The following is an 18,104-nucleotide window of genomic DNA, read 5'->3' as shown; positions in this document are numbered from 1 at the left end:
ACAAACAACACAAAACGAGATAACAATCGTTCAAATGGTTGCTTTCAAATCTGCTTTTTGCATTCGTCTTTTTTTACTGAATTCTTTCCTCCTCTCGCTCTTCATCTTGATATTCGCTGTAATTAACGTGCCCTTTGTGAACCTTAGTAAAAAGTTTTTGGGTTCCTTCCAGATACTTGTTGCGATTTGTCAGAAGCAATTATAGAAAATATTTAAAACTTAGGACCCACTTCCAGTACTTTTAATAACAATGTGAGAAGTATTCAACTTGACCCTTTTAACTTACTCTCTAAAAAAACGTATTTTAAAAAAAATTCCAAAAATGGATGCGAATCAGTGATGTTATTATATTTTTAATTGAAATAATACAGGGTGATTCCGAAAAGATGGGAAAAACTTTAAGAGGTGATAGTACACACCAATATAAACAATTGGCATCAAAGAATGCGTGGCCTAACATAAAACGCGAACGTGATAGCGCGTTTCGAAACGGCCGCTCCGCAAACGTTAAAACGGCATTCCTGTTGAAAATTATCGGGAGAAAAAGATGCATGCAAATGTAACCTGGGGAAGAAGACGAAGAAACCGTACGCAAATCTGCGTCACAGTGAATAAAAGGCACGGACGCTAGCCCTGTGAAGTTATTCCAGCGTGCAATCGTTCTAACAGTTGTAACGTACGGGATAATAGCACACTTTAGTAATACTGAAAAAGCGGACATGCATTTAACTTACGGAGTTGCAAACTGAAGTACCACAGAGGCAGCACAAATGTGCGGTAAGCGTTTTTCCCACAGGCGGTTGCCCAATCAAAAAACATTTTCGTGGTTGTGGTCCTGTGGCTTGGCCCCCGCGATCGCTCGATCCGTCGTGTCTTGATTTCTTTTTGCGCGGACAGCTGAAGATTATGGTGTATGAAACTCCTCTTGGCTGTGAAGAGGACCTAATCACAAGACTTTCGGCTGCTGCTGGGGAGGTTCCCTCTTTCGCCGCTGTTCTTTTGCATCACCGTTGGCGGTCGTTCTTTTGAGAAAGTTATTGTAAATTATTCATTAAAATTGTTTTTTTAACGCATACTTTATTCTTGTGTTTCCTCCTCGTATCCTCGGTCTTACTATGTTGCGCCCTGTAGCACGTTTGCATTTCATTTGAGACCATGCATTCTTTGATGAAAATTGTTTTTGTGTGTACTACTACTTATTAAAGTTTTTCCCATCTTTTCTGGATTACCCTATATATCAACACAGCAATTTATTTTTTAGTTAATCAGAGCGGTTTTTTTAACAAGGTAAAATGAATAATTATATAAGAGCAAAATATACTGTCTGTCTTTATTTTACTGTTATCTATTATCGGCTAAAATATTTACTCACAAAGTTGAATTTTTTTTTTGATTCCCTCAATTTGGTGCGATTTTATGAATCTCTGATCACGTAAAATTTCAGCAGCTCTCAAAAAATGACACCGATAAGGAATCAACTTTTTATAGACAAAAAAGGTTTGTACTTATATAGCCGTATTTTTTACTGAAATGACACTAAACAATGTACTTTCTGAAATAGCAAAAAATTGGGAAAAGAAATTGGTACAATGGGGTTTTTTTACCATGTATATTCAAATATATATTCTACCATAGAGGGTTAAAACCACAGTCGATAAACAACACTGCTCCCGAAAACAATGTGCGTGTACATAATAAAAGATAAATAAATAGTAACCCTACAAATAACGGATATAAACTGGTCATCATTAGACCAATGGATTTCGATTTTTGTATTCCAGGTTATAAGGCTGTTTGAAATCGACTTTAAATTACCGGTGTTATCACTTTCGCGTGTATCGAATGATTGCAGTAAAAACTAAGAATATACTGTACACTAGGAATAGGTTCTGCAAACTCGTGTTTTGTTGACGATCAAAGCCGTAACCAGAAATGACTGATCCTAATCCTCCGAGAAAATGTAAAAAAAAAATGCAAATTAGTGTTAAATACGTTTTTATTACTAGTGTCGTTCATCTTTTTATTCCCACATATTTTTTGCATCCTGATGAAAACGACGTACGACAAAATAAGAGCCAGGGAATGGTCTCTGTATAGGTGGAGTTAAACTGGCCGTCCAACTACAAGGTTCAAGTTACCCAGCCCGAGATAAAAATTCTGGCAACAGAATCATTATGGGAAGAAAATATTAAAGCTACGTAAATAAATTCGAACTTTTATACTGACCAGTTTTTCGTCAAGCAATATGGGGGTCCAACTAGAAATTTAAATTTGCTCATGGCCATCTTCACATTACATACGATTCAACGATGTGACATACATAAAGACACATCCAGTGATAACTGCACTCAAGTCCATTAACATATACAATAACTCAGCTATTCACTCCAGTTACAGCGAGGATTTAGCATATTAGAATCTCTAGGATCGCGGAAGAATCCTTGCAAAAACTAAAAAAGGCTCTTTGCATGAGAAAATGGATACCTAAATATGAAGTTTGGCCAAAGTATAAACTAAACCATGAATAATTCTTGACCTTGTTCATTGTTTAAAAATTGAAGCATCTTCTTATTTTTCGTTTACTTTGTTCATTATCACGTGACATTTCTTCAAGTTCTTCTATTTACTTCTTTCTTTTTGCCCAAAGTTAGTTTACGTTACATACGCATAATGTATAAACAACACCGGTGGTCAAATGCTCGATTTTATTCTCTTTCTGCATTAATAATTAATCATTAAGATGACCCTAAGCAAAATAATTTCTATACGTTAAGTAATGAAGAAAACAATGGCGCGTTTTAGTAGTTAATTACTTTCTGGTGTTTCAAGGGCACCGTGGATCTTGAAAAATGATTGCAATACTGAGTCCTGAAGTGGATCAGGTTAATGAAGAAAGAATATACATAAAATGTATTCGACGAACCTTTTTTTATTCGACTGTTCCATCTTTAAGTTCGAGATGAATCGACTTGACATGCAAAACATCGAACTCGTTCATCGAATCAATCAAATTTCTCTCCAAATGGAAAGCTGGACTTGAACTCTAACCGATTGAATATAGCACCAAAACTCACATTGAGTGTCTCATTATTTTATCTCTGTCACTTACCGTATATTTATCCCGATTCCCATGGGCATAAGTAACGCAGGCTAAAAGAAACTTCGGCGAAAAAACATTGTTCAACGTATATGCCGCATCGGCATAAGACCAGCACGTTTCCAGGAAATGAACCTCCATGTTATTCCTATTTTGTGTGCATATTTCACAAACAGAAAAATGATTGATAAGTACCGTTGAACCGTTTCTAAATAGTTGAGATGCATTTTAATTATCGCATTAGCCGGCATGCCTGGAAACAGTGAGGGAGACTAGCATGACGAGAATACCCGTGTTTTCCGGCATGCCGGAAAATTTGAGTCAGAGTTTGTGGATAATTCTTAGATGTTTGAACTCAAAGAATTGATTAAATTGGCTGATTGGAACCTTGTCTTTTCTTTGCATTTTAGGATCTATTCTACGAACTACATTCGGATAGTTAGAGCTTTTTATGTTTGTTTTCGCTATCGCAAATCTAGATTCATTAAAAATGTTAGCGGGGATTAGATGAGTTTAATGGAAGTAATATATGAGTAGATTACGAATTTTTTTCCTTGATGAGATGTGTAAAATTGTAATAAGCGAGAGCAAAGAATTGAAGAATTCCACTTGAAAACATGATGTCAAAAGCGACAGCATATTCTTTCATTCTCTGAACTATGAATAGGAAGAAAACGTGCAGAAAACAGTGTCTGTATTTTGTATTGAGTTGACAATAACTAAATTAGAGCAATAAGTAAATACTCAAGTTTTACTATCGTTATCAAATTCCTGGGTTAAATTGGAAGAATGAAAAACCATTATTTTATTCTGGTTCGCTTATTTAATCAGCACTTGATATAAAAGAATATCGGTCTTTTGAATGTATTATGCTATCCTCATTGAACCGCGCTTTTTCCGGCATGCCAGGAATGAAACAGACTCCAACATTCAAAAAGCTGGTGTCTCCGAGTTATGCGGCATGTTGGAAAATGCGGAGGAGTACCGGAGTTGATATTTGAATGTTATATGGCAATATTCATAGTTAATTTCTTGGCTGCCACGAAGCTGGGCTGGGAGAGATCTTGGCAACGGGAGAAGTCCGGCGGCAGGGTTCTGGCGTTCATTCAGTCAATTTCTTGAAGAGATTGTGTTTTTTAAAAGAAATATTGGCGTGAGCACCCCACCGAAGTAAGCGCTGCGAAACTCCAAAATTGTGTTTTTAAAAACGTAAGCATCTCGGAGGATAGGCCAAGAAATACGGTACTTACAAAGTTTATCACTTGTTTGTTTGATAGCGTTCTCGACAGCCTACTTACGGTATTGCATTCGAAAGTAGAGATTCTCCCTCTCCTCGAACCGAAGATTTTCAAGGAAAAGTGGGCGATTGTAAATGCAATTCGAAAGAAAATCTGATTGATTTGCTTTCGATGCGAAGAAAAATTAAAGCTTCGAAACAGGTTACCGCACCTTTTCCTTATGGTTGTTATAGGGTGTGGAAGACACCAGAGTAAAAACCTTATCAAACGATTGTTGCATTAAACAGAGCACGATCACTCATTTCTATCACTTTGCTATACGAGGCTTATTTGCACAGAGAATAAGACAAGAAAGCAACTACATACATACAATCGAACTTGGTTAATTCGAAGCTCAAGGGGACAGTAAAAAGTTCGAATTCTTACTCATCAACAAAGGGTAAAACTATACTCTCACAAGAAATCAAAAACTCTCAATAATTATTAAAATGTAATGAATGTCGTTACATTAAACGTAAACGATCACGAAAACCATTTCATTCGTGAATCTATAATTTTAATTTCCTTTCTTCTTCATTTTCATTTTTTTTGAATGCTCTTAAACATCGCACAAAATCCTCAAGTTGAATGAGACACGATTTTCGAGCTTCCAGAGCGTTATTTTTTCTAATATGTCCGTAGCTTCGGCGAGTGTTGGAGTAGGGACCTCTTACTTTCTTATACAGAAGTAAGCGCTGAAGTCCGCAACCTCTCTTTTTGCGGACACCAGCGGGACAAAAAAATTCGTCCGTAAAAGAGGGGGTGGCCGTCAATCATGGGTTCGAAATGCATACTTTTATTAGACAAGGGAAAATTATTATTTGGCCGTAAAAGTGGGGTGACCGTTGAGAGAGGTTTTACTGTATTTGTTTTCGTCCTCTTCATAAGAAGATTCAGTGTGCGCGCGACTTTATTATCTACTTCTTCACCAATGTTCGCATTCGTAAGGCCACCACAGTTTTTTCCTCCGGAGTTGAACACGCGTATGAGCATTGGTTGGACGTGGTGAAAATGTTGCTAAGCTACATGGGCATTCTAAAATAAGCAAACAATAACGTTAGAGAGACGTGAACCTCTTCACATTTTACCATACGAATGGCTGGGATTTCGGCCCTCCAGCTTTTAAACATTCCGTCTTGTAGAGATTGGCTCTCTCACACACGCAGACTTCCGTATTTCCTGAATAGTGTCATTTGCATCTGCTCTTGGCAGATGTTAATGAAGTCATCGCAAAACCGGTATGACTCCAGCTGCCCACGGAAAGATAAAAACTAGTGTGTAGAACTGATGAATGCTTAGAGCCACAACAAAAAAGTTTAGATTTTGTTGATTGTAATTTTTTTCAATGTTGGCAACATGTTATATTTCAACTGCCATCTCTGAATCAAACTTTGAATTATCTAAAAAGTGAGAAAACAAGATCAAATCAAACTTTTAATTTTAACATTAAATTGAATGAGAAACGGGGAATTTTCCAAAAATTTGATTTATCCGAAAAAATTCGAATTAACCAAGTTCGAATCAGCCATGTTCATCCTTTGCATTGATATATTTTTGAATGGGAACTTTGTTGTGACAAAGATAGTTGTTTTGCAAACACCTGGAGGGATCCAGTAATTATGTTCGATTCAAAAGAAACAATAACATACAAAATATGGTTGATATTCTGGTGGCACGTCATCTGTCCACGACATCATCCTTATGTAAAAAAAGAGATTATGTCTAGAATGTGCATCACTTCTTAGAATCGTGCGCTCTCTCAATGTTCAAAACCTCATTATTGCTCGTCGAGTCACGTTCTTTGGTCGATACCTGTTGCATTAACTCCCGACAGCAACGAAATTAACAGAAAGAAAAAGCATATTCCAAACTAACAGAAACATCTTTGTTTTAAAATTATTATTAGGATTACCTCAAGGGTCAGGGATGCCATGGAAAGATGTCATTGAGTCATCAATTGCGTCCAAAACTTTTTTCTGGCGAGTTAATTAAACGCGTGACTCTTACATGAAACATCAATAACTATAGACGTTTCTTTCTTCGAAAGATCAGATGTTCTTTTCACATTCAAATACAAACATCTCGTCAGAATTCGTGCCGTTTTTACGCAATATTACATGTCTTATTCTAAATCGAGAAGCTATCCATACTTAGAATAAGACAACCATAAGTATTCTTTATGGCCATTGTATAATATTTTACCATGTATATATATTGTTTACAATTTTTGTTAATTGCATTTTTAATTGGGTTGCTATATTTTTGAAATATATGACATCCATATTTTTATGGGCATCTTTTTCTCAACCACTCTCAACCTCGTTGGGCATTTTGCCTGTTGTGGCGTTGTATTTGTATGTATTTGTATTCTGTGAAGAGTGTCCGACGCGTTCTTTTATTTATATTTCAAGTTAGAGTATTATTTTTTGCCAAGTAATTATACTACAGGAGAGCAAAAATATTGAATTAAAAGTTTCACCTTCGATTGTTCTCTCGCGATTTTAAATTTGAATCTTATCACATAAAATATTTGATTTTGGTTTTATCTTTTCCAACTCAGAATAATCATGTTTTTTTTTATGCATTTTTGTAAAAAATGACAAGACGGCCATTTTATGGATTCGCGAGTAAATTAACTACATTAATGGTGGAAAAAAACATCTTTGCTCAAGTTACGAGCTCTAACCAGAGCCGCCCATAGGGTTGTGTGAAGGTGCGGTCACATCGTGCCCAGCGTTTTTGGGCGGGGGGGGGGGGCGTACTAACGATAATGATAATTTCTTTCTTAAATTCTGAATTTCTACCCACTCTGGACTTGCGAATTTTCATCTGAATTAATTAATTAATAATTTCTGAAGAATTAATTCGGAAAAATTTCCTGCATATTTTCATCCAGAAAGAAATATTTTTGAAATTTTTTCTAAATTTTCACCTATTCTGAATTGTCATCCATTCTGGAATTCTGCATCTTCATCCAGAAAGAAATAATTCTGAAATTATTTCTTTCATAAATTCTGAATTTACACCAATTCTGGAATTGTATTTGCAATAAATTCTGAATTTTCATCATTTTTGGAATTCTGAATTTTCCTCAATTCTGGAAAATCATTTCTTTCAATCATTCTGAATCATCATGGCTGCTTGAATTACTTCTTTCATTTATTCTGTGTTTTCACGGGTGCTGGAATTATCTCTCAGTTATTTTTCCTTAGTTTCGATTCATCGATTCTGAACTTTCATTAGTTCTTAGACAGTTTCTTTCATATAAGGTCTTAATTTTATTTGGTTTTGGAACTATTTCTTCTATTAATTTAAAATTTTCTATAAATTTTGTTATCAATTACTTTTACTTGTGTCAACATTTTTCAGCATTCCTGTGAATTTTATACTAACGTATGAATCTTTTAACGTTGATTCCCATATCCAACAGAATATATAAAGTCGGGGCTAATAATTATTTTCGTACCCACGTATGGTAAGGGCAGCAATGGCTCTAGCGTTCTGTCAAATCTTGAAACAATTCATAGATTTACTTTCATTTTGTCTCACTACAATTATTTCATGCAGTCGTATAAATTAATCGGAAAGGACATAAAATTTAGAATCAATTTTTAAGGGTATAGACGAGTACATTGATACCTTTGCCGGGATTAAAATCCATACTTATACAGCCACTGGTTATTTATTGCGTTTCCCTCGTGACTACCGGGAAAAAAGTTACCCGATTAGCGTATGATAGTGTTTCTCAAAGGGTGCGCCGTGGCGAGCTGGGAATATTGATTTGTGTGCCTATTTGAGGAGCTTATTCTCAAAAAGAAACTTTTCCACTTCTGCTAAATTTACAGTAGAAGTAAAAAATGCATTCATCCGGAGTACGTTTGTTTTACAAACGTAGAAAATAGCCCAACAGGCAGCATGTAGGAATGGTAGAAAAATATTTAAATATTATGTTTTTTGATCAACATTCAAGGGAGTTATCCATATTTGGATTTTGGAAATGTTCCGTTTTGAAAGGAAATTAATGGAAATATATTAAAATTAAATGGGATTAAAATTCGAGCTAGTCAAGTCTGAAAAATTGGAAATTTCTACGTCAAATGTTGATTCCAGAAGGTTCTTACTAGCCGAAGAAGGTACTCTTACTTCCTTCATTAACATAAGAAACACGAACGTTTACAGCGGAACCTCTCATAACGGACACTCACGTTAGCGGGCACCTCCACTGACGGACACAATTTTGAATTACATCGATATCTTACTATCCATTAACGGACACTTCTCGATAGCGGACGAAGTTTTCGGTCCACTGAGTGACATGTGAAATTATTTGATTCATTTATTTTGAATTTTCGTGGGTGTTGGAATTAACTCTTTCATTTATTCGAACTTTTATGACTTTCATTAATTCCGAATTTTCATCAATTTTTGAATTCGTCCTTTCATTTATTCCGAATTTCCATGACTTTCATTTATTCTGAATTTTCGATTCTCCCTCTCCCACAGAATATATAAAATCTAGGCGAAGGGGGTCCCACTATTATTTTCACACCGGGCCCAGCGTCTGGTAAGGGCGCCCCTGTTGCACAATATATAGAGAATTCTACTTGTTTGGTCACGGCTACAAATATAATATGACAGAAAATTATTTCTTACCTGAAGAGAAGCACGGCAATACGTTTTGGCTACATCTGGGTTTCTGAAGATCTTCAATTCTTGCAGACCGCCCTGCAGGACAAATAACAATATTAAGCGAACAGTTAGCTGACGGTGCCACATGCTTTCTAAAGTCGATTACCTATTTATTATGCAACCATATCTTTGCAGTCAATAAAATTAGTTGCGTGGTAAGCTACTGATATCATCTTTTCAAAATCCGTATCGGCATTTAAAGCTCAACTTCTAAAAAAAAGTAAAAAAAAAAAAAAAAATGAAATGCCGGTAAAATAGGTAAAATCAAAACTCGCGCACTGATGATGACTTTATAATGAATTCATTTCGAAAAAGTCGGTCTAGATATTTCAAACAAGTTCAACACCCGTCGAAGAATTGTTCCCGTCAAATTAATAAATTTATCTCGAATCCCAAAAATTATACGAGATTTTGAGATAGAAACACCTGAACGGACGTCGATTGAGAGACAATTTGAGATAGTTCTTCTCCCGCACAACACTTTATATTTAATGCCTCCGCCACAACCAACTTTTTGATCGTGAACGGCGCTCGCCAGCTTTGGCTTCTTTTAAATACAAAAAAAAAACCACATACGCCAAATACGATTCGGACATCGCCAAGGCTCTATTTTTTTACGATTCTCGATGAATTTCACTTTATCATGAAAATGATGGAGAAAATTTTAAGCATTTTTTTTTTCCGGGAAAATGGAAAGCTTTTCCTCTATTTTTGCTACTACCCAACAGCTTATACAGTAAAACTTGGTTATATGGACCTCGATTGTAGCGGCACTTCGGCGATAACGTCAATAATACGGGCTTATTCTCATGGAGCAGCGTTTCTCAATCTATGATCCACAGGACGATTGCATGGGTGGTCCTTAGGCAGATTTGGTAATTTAATTCTAGCTGACGATGTTATAATTGATATCAGTATGGTAGTAAATATGAAGGTTTTTAAAAATTGGCTGAAGCGAAGATGAACTTAGGAACCAGAGAAAATTCATCTTCGCTTCAGCCAGTTACCTTCATATGAATAGCGAGGACAGTAATAAAAAAAAATCTTATTATCTTAAATTAAAAATTGCTTAGGGTCACTATATCTCAACGGGAAATTGTGATGCTCAATAGAGGATATAATAATTACGGGCAAAAAAAATTCAATTTTCGACGAATTTGCCAATTATTGTTGGAATTGCTGAAGGACGGAGAAGTAGAAAGCTGCTTCAAATCGCAGTAAAAAATATCGTGTCAAAAGAATACACTTCATTATGACTTGAGTGACCATATTTCATTCAGCAAAATACGGAAAATTAGAAGATTGAATTCGATAAAATACGGAACAACGGCAATTTTTACCAACATGTTGCCATAAGTCGGCAAAATCACCAATTATTGCTTTAAATTATCAATGGGGGGGGGGGGGTAATAAATAATCAATAGAAATCGCAATGAATTGAAATGTTGTTTACGGGGAAACTTAGATCATGACAAATATGTTCAGTATTTGTAATCATAATTATCATCATAAGTGATGAAAGTTATCTTCATTCACAATTTAAGTAAAAATTGAAAATTCAAATTATGCTTCGTTGAAAAAAACGGGACAAGTGCATATATAAAAAAGTGAGAACGACCAAAATTACAGGAATAAAACTCAAAATATATACGAGACATTCTTGGATAATATATATTTTATTCCTGAATTTAAATGCCCCTTATTTTACGGGACGTATGATACAAATACAAATACAACGCCACAACAGGCAGAATGCCCAACGAGGTGGCTGAGAAAAAGATGCCCATAAAAATATGGATGTCATATATTTCAAAAATACAGCAACCCAATTAAAAATGCAATTAACAAAAATTATAAACAATATATACACGTGATAAAATATTATACAATGCCCATAAAGAATGCATTTGCTGGAATGTTACCAATGATCTTATTGGTTGCATTTTCACCTTTTATAAAAGTACTTTTATTAAACTTTTATCAAACTTTTATAACGTATAACCCCGCCTAATAAATCTTGGAAGTGTCACAGTTTAGTCACAGATTTTTGTTTTCATTTTCGCAGCCTAATCTTGATCACGAAAAGCTATGCTTTGTTTTAAATTTTTGATGCCAAGCTGATGTGCATAGTGTTTTTGTGAACGAGAATGTTCGTGAAATTTTAATTTGTTGGCTAATTGTTAATAAAAAATGCTTTTATTTTAATATTTTGATTACAAAATTTCAAACGTTAGCAAATAAAATTCAACCACGATAAGTCGCCAATATGTGAACAGGAGCGAATACTCTTTGTGGTCCAATAGCATTTCGGACAAACACGTGCCTGTTTGTAGTGGGCGGTAGATGGACATCACCTATCTTTGTTATTATTATTATTTTAGTATGCAATTCCTATTACGGTTTCGATTCGGAACCTTCAACAATATCGGAGAATCAATTCTTGAGCATCTGAATAATTTCACCGACTAAACACGATGAAAAAATAATCTCTAGTTGACATTGGATGGTACAGATGATGATACAAAAAAAAAAAAAAAAAATGTCCTGGATCGCATTGCAGTATAATCTATTATTATTTTCCACTATAAACCAACGAACACACACAAAGCGAAACGTCGGCCAATCGGAACATGAAGAAACATGCTTGCGCATCATATTGATTCCTAGTTGGTGAAAAGTGAAAGTTTCGAAACATGCGCGTTACACTCGATAAAACTAATCAATTCCTACAAAAAGACACTTGTAGACACAAACCATAATCGATAGCGACGCAACCTATCGTTGCATTTAGCGTTTTAATTTCGCCTATTTATTATGGATTGTGGATCTTTCTAACATTTTATTACAGTAAAAGAATTCTTTTTTCAATTCAACCTACACCAGTGATATTCAACCTTACAGACACGGCGGTCCAAATTGAAACACGCGAGCCACCAACTCATGTAATTTAGTGACATCTTGTGATAGAAGGAGCCAATGGGGACCCCGAGTTAAACAGAAACAAAATAATTGAAGACTTTTATTTATTCTGAAATTATTAATTAGCAAATTTAATTAGTTCTGAAATAATTTTTTCACAAATTTTTGAAAAAGTTTTTGATTAATTACTGATTAAATTAATTAATTCTCAGATTATCTTTAATCTGATATCACTTTAAATGATTCTTTAATTATTTATTTCGGTAATTATTTTCCTTGAAATATACCTTGAAATCATTTCTTTCAATAATTATGCAATCACTCTGTTATTGATTGTGAAATAATTTCTGTCAGAAATTACGAAATTAGTTCTCTCATTGATTTATAAGTTATTTTTTCGCTAATTCTGAAATTATTTCATCCAGTAATTCCGAATTTTCATCAATTCTGGAATTATTTCTTCCATTTACTCAAAAATTATTTCCTTCACTTATTCTATAATTATTTCTTTAATTATTCCCGAAATTATTTCTTCCATTAATTCCAAAACAATTTATTTCATTAATTCCGAAATTATTTCTTTCATTAATTCCGAAATTATTATTTCGTTAATTCTAGAATTAATCGTTTTTCAATGTTTTCAACCTTTTCCTGGAAATGATCGACGGATCACAATAAAAGCTCCGAGGGCCAAATGTGGCCCATGGGCCATGCATTGAAGTCCCCCACCTAAACTATACTAAAATCATTCACTTATGAACGTAGACATCAAATTACGGACAATACCCATTCGTTCGTCAATGTATGGAGAGAATACTCGATGAGCAAAGTACGAATAACGGTCCTTAAATATAACTAAACAAATCTAATTAATTAATTATGTGGGTGATTTTTTTAATAATTTCGGCAGTCAAATTTTATTTATAATTACATCATAAGATAGAAAAATAAATCTAAAATATATAGAGAGAGCCTATACACACACACACACACACACACCATATACAGGGTGATTATAAAAAAACTATCCCGACATATGGGCCCCTAACTATCATACCATTCACAGAAACTGAATGAAATTTTGGCATAAGGTATTTTGATGTATGCGCTCAAGAATGATATGGAAAACAACAGTGTCACTCTAACAGATACGGTTACAGTGAGAAAATTTCGAAAATATCAAATGGCAACACCAAGTTTTTTGTATTGGAATGTGATCTCCATTGTGAAAAACCCTAAATAGCGTTCGAACGGCAACTGTAGCATGAAAATCACTGGCGGTAGGTAGCTTAAAAGTGAGGACAACCAATAAGGACAGAGAAGCAGCATAAAATAAAGCATTTTATTGTGTTTCACAAATTTTCTACATGACCTTGTGGAGGACTAATCAGGCTGGCATCTCAGCTGAAGAAACTGTGGGACGAATGAAACGAACATTAATGCTCTGGTGCACGGCAAAGTCCTTTTTACTTTTTCCTTGCCTAGCTCCGGGGATTTTCGTGCTACAGGTGCCATTCCAACGCTATTTAGTGTTTTTCAGTATGGAGATCGCATTCCAATACAAAAAACTTGGTGTTGCCATTTGATATTTTCGAAATTTTCTCACTGTAACCGTAACTGTTAGAGTGACACTGTTGTTTTCCATATCATTCTTGAGCGCATACATCAAAATACCTTATGCCAAAATTTCATTCAGTTTCTGTGAATGGTATGATAGTTAGGGGCCCATATGTCGGGATAGTTTTTTTATAATCACCCCGTATAATAATTTATCGGGACGATATTGATGAGTATGTGAACTGAACACAATACTGTATTGCGAACAAGGATGTTGGGGAAAAGCTTGATCGCTAGAATTGATTATTTCATAGTTTGAATTCATCACGTAGCGGGTTTTCATTTTGTGGTCATCCGATGCCAATTCGATCGATAATATCCTCGATTAATATCAGATCAAACTCGGGCCCTGTGGAGCCGCGGGTTAAATCGCAATCAACGAATCCGCTGCCAGATGCGTTAATTGTATTTTGTTGACTGAATTTATATGCGACAATTAAGGTATCCGACTACGTTGAACACGTCTTTTGGAAGAAAATTTCGATTTTTATTTTTTCTTGTTTGCAGTTATTTCAATACAGGTCTTTTTTTGTTTATATGAAGCTTAGAACCGAAGTTACGTCCACTTTAGTGTTGCGTTTTTACATACAAATAATCGGGGAAGAAAAACTTTGAACGTGTTTTACGAAAAGAATGCTATTTTTTTGACATTTTACTTGAGTGTGAAACATGATTTCTAAAAATCTATTCATTGTAATCATTACGAAATTTTGATACAATATTTTTCTATATTGAAGTTAGGAATTAAAATATAAGGTCTATCACATATATTTGTCTAAATGAAGTGTTTTATAGACTATATGTAGGATGAAATTTCAAAAAATTCACATGTACACTAACAGATTTGAGGGTAACTTATGAGCGTACCATACAATCCTTTAAATTTTGGTTCATAACCTGCATCATTGCTAATTAAATGTACTGTGAAAATAACAAAACATTCCAATCATATAATTTTTTGCAATCGTGTTTCGAATGTTACACGAATTTTGCTTAAAATTTGACATAAAAATGACTTTTTCCACAGAAAATGGCATAGGTAGTCTATAGGTAATTTCCCATAATGAAGTTGGTTCCAAGTAGTACGATGAATGTTTTTAGTTCCATGAAATACATTTTATTTTACTGCGATTTGCTGCTGTCCGTTATTTCCCGACTCGTCAGCAATTTCAGCAAATTTGTCATAAATTGCATTTTTCATTTTACAATTTACTTCATACTTAAAATTGCGATTTCCAGTATTTTCTTATAATAGATATGGTTACCCTAAGTACGAAGGTCTAATTTTTATTTGAACCCATAAGAATATTACTAATACGTATCAATAAAAACATTTTTCATTTAGTTAGAGTTAAAATAATCAAGTCAGCCTGCGGACCATCGTTGAGAAACGCTGTGTATATTAGACGATTCGCTCTTATACAATACTCAACAGAAGTTCCGAAAAATCTAAGTATACGAGTAAAAAAAAATAGAAGAAAATATTTTTTTCTTGACCTCACACACATATTGGCAAAAAAATGGTATCGAATGCGAAGGAAAGATGTCGTTGGTGCGAAATATAAATCGCGTCACCTAAAGTTCACTGAACACGAAGTGGAAGAAAAATAGTCATGTATCCTCTATCTACACTGTGATTTAGGCCCCATCAGCTTCAGGATTACAACGTATAACCATGATTTTTCCCTCTGAAACTTTATGGGTGGGCTCATCTAATATTTCTTGACATTTACAGCTTTACAATCTCCTATTCCTCATATTTCATTGGACACGGGAGAAAAAACATTGAAAGCACCTGCGACAGACAAAGCTAACCTGCCTTCGTCAGATTCTTTGTGAGTTTATACAGTATAATGAAATTCTTGTCAAACTATGACGAATGCTTCGAGTAATTTTTCGTGAAGTTCATCTTTTGAAAACGAATAGGGCCACATCGATAAAAAAATTTAAACGGGAATACGTATTTTACACCTTGTTACGATGTAATACGGTGGATCTGAAAACCTGAAGACGTTTTCGCATAAATGAGGTGAGGCATCGTTGAATTTATGAAAACGAGATCTATCCGTATAAATCCGGCTTCTATCTGCATCATGTACATCCAGCACGATGAGGTAGAGTCGGTCTGGAACCCAAACCTGAAGATGTGTTCATACCAGTCAGGCATACAGAAGGACCTCTCGATAACGGACATCCATTGGACCAAAAATTTTGTGTGCTAAATTTTGTGTGGGAGTTTCCACTAATGGGGAGGTACGATGTACAGTAGAACCTCGTTTACACGACTTTTACATATATACGACGTTTGGCTTCATATAACTGTCGTAATTGGTTCAAATAAATTTTAAAGTTGGCTTTCTTCACACTTACAGGGGTTGGACAAAATAATATGAACACATGTGAAATGAGACAAAATCTTTATTAATAGGCTGTTGGTCCTCCTTTTGCATTAATTACAGCTTGTATCCGTCGTGGGATGGACAAATACAAGCCATGCACCACAGTCACGGTGATACGTAGCTACTCCTCCTGCAAAAAGGTCACTAATTCAGAACGTGTCTTTGGAAGTGGAAACCTACTGCGCAGTTTGGCCTACAAAATACCCCACAAAGGTTCAATTATATTAAGATTAGGGAACTGAGCGGGCCACACGAGGTGTTGCAGTTCATCGTCGTGTTCACAAGCGAGTCTCTGACAATTCCAGCAGTGTTAACGGGTTAATTACATCTTAGAACACAGGCCGAGAATCAGGAACTAATATTGCACCATTGAATGAAGATGGTCGGCCAGAATACTGACATAAATAAACCGATGCTTTAACCCGCCCATCCAGGGCAACAAGTGGGCGGGGACCACGGTGAGACATGACGCCCCACAGCATCACTGATCCCCCTACATGCTTATCAGTAGAAAGGAGACAGTCAACATTATAAGCTTGTGCTGGCGTTCTCCAAACGTAAACACGCCCGTTAATCTGGAATAAAGTGAACGACAATTCGTCTGATCAGATGACATTCTACCATTGTTGTTGCGTCCAATTCTTATGTTCGTGACACCATGTTTGTCGTTTCGAGGCATTGCATGGTGTCACCAATGATTTTGGAATAGTCGCTCTACCTTGTCTGTTCACGGCGGATAGTTTTTGTCGATACGCCTTCATGTAGATGTGTGTTCATCTCAGATGTTATCTGGGATGCTGTTATCTTGTGCTTTCTGGAAACACAATCCGCTTCAAAACCTTTCTGGGCCTATCAGCCATCTTCGACTTTCGGCCACTGTTATGCTTGGTAGATGATGTTTTTCCCTGTTTGCTATAGGCTGTCATTACCATCGACACAGTACTTCTCCCGACACCAACAAGGGTGGCCGTTTTCATTACTGTGGCCCCCGCAAGACGGGCTCCAACAATCATGCCTCTTTCGAAATCTTTGAGGTCAGCCATAACAAAGTTTTAATGCCCCAATATACATCACATCCGAACGCTATCACTGCTACGACTAGATTGATGTGTGCACATTATCGCCCACTAAATGGAACTCTTCCACACTAGAGGGCGGGCGTATACGACAGGTTCCCTCGAGTGTTGTTTTTTGCACAGGTGTTCACATTATTTTGTTTAACCCCTGTATCAACATGTGCAAATAAAACCAACATTACCATTCGGAACCACTATCTTGAATCATAGTTATGCTCAGTTAGTCAAGTAACTAATTGACGGATCATCATATTTACAAATACGAGCTTGGGGGGGATTATACATATAATCACAGTTGAATATGATTAATTCTTGATTTATGAACAAAAATTAATAAATTAGTAGAGTTGATCAACTTTGCCCAAGAATATTAAGAAGACACCAACGAATAGGGCAAATACACGAAAATAAAAAAATCTAATGCATTTCAACACCGATGGGTGCCGACTTCAGAGGAAAATTTAACCACTAGTCACGCTGACCGAGTTTCCCACTTGGGTTGAATACCAAATCTTAACGCTCGGTTGCTCAGCGGAAGAAGTACGTCTGTTCACTTCAAACGTCGTGGTCAGAATGAAGCTGTGAACCTGCGTGAGATACTAATGCAGCGTCCTGACTGGACACTTGCGGAATAGTGCTATTCGATTGGTCTATTCGAATTTTCTTATAATTCCCGCTCGAAATGAATTTAAGCCATGGCGTTGCGATCGGGGGTGTAGATTTATTATCGTTAACTAGTGTATTTTTGAAGGCCCGAATATATGTGCCTATGTGAATAATTGTTGTGTAAATTATTTGATAGGTCATTTTAGTTCTAATTAAACACAAAAAAATACTGATTTCAAACAATCAGTTGGAACATAACAAATTATGTAACCTGGTACTTTATAGCGATGTTTCTCAACCTTTTTGAGCCCATGGTCCCCTTTGAATGAATTTTTTTCCCCTGTCCCCCCGTCTTATCCGCCCCTCTCCCCTACCCTCATCCAAGAGCGAGACCCCTTGTATTTATCGAATTGCATTTAATAAA

General features: G+C 35.7%; 1 protein-coding gene across 1 annotated transcript in view; it reads right to left on the bottom strand.

The window, feature by feature from the left end:
* Nucleotides 1–18,104, bottom strand: part of LOC149067677 (collagen alpha-1(XV) chain-like) — a 130,794-nt gene that overhangs the window by 72,395 nt on the left and 40,295 nt on the right. Inside the window, exon 5 of the mRNA XM_089252408.1 lies at nucleotides 9,028–9,099. Within this exon, the coding sequence (XP_089108534.1) occupies nucleotides 9,028–9,099 (72 nt within the window). The remainder of the gene's footprint in view (nucleotides 1–9,027; nucleotides 9,100–18,104) is intronic.

This window comes from Pholcus phalangioides, unplaced genomic scaffold (assembly GCF_987345545.1).
Source record: "Pholcus phalangioides strain wild (caught in Gottingen) unplaced genomic scaffold, Ppha-v1.0 ptg000029l_1, whole genome shotgun sequence".
Classification (NCBI taxonomy): Eukaryota; Metazoa; Arthropoda; class Arachnida; order Araneae; family Pholcidae; genus Pholcus; species Pholcus phalangioides.
The sequence above is the reverse complement of the archived record's forward strand: the minus strand, read 5'-3'. Positions and strand labels throughout refer to the sequence as shown.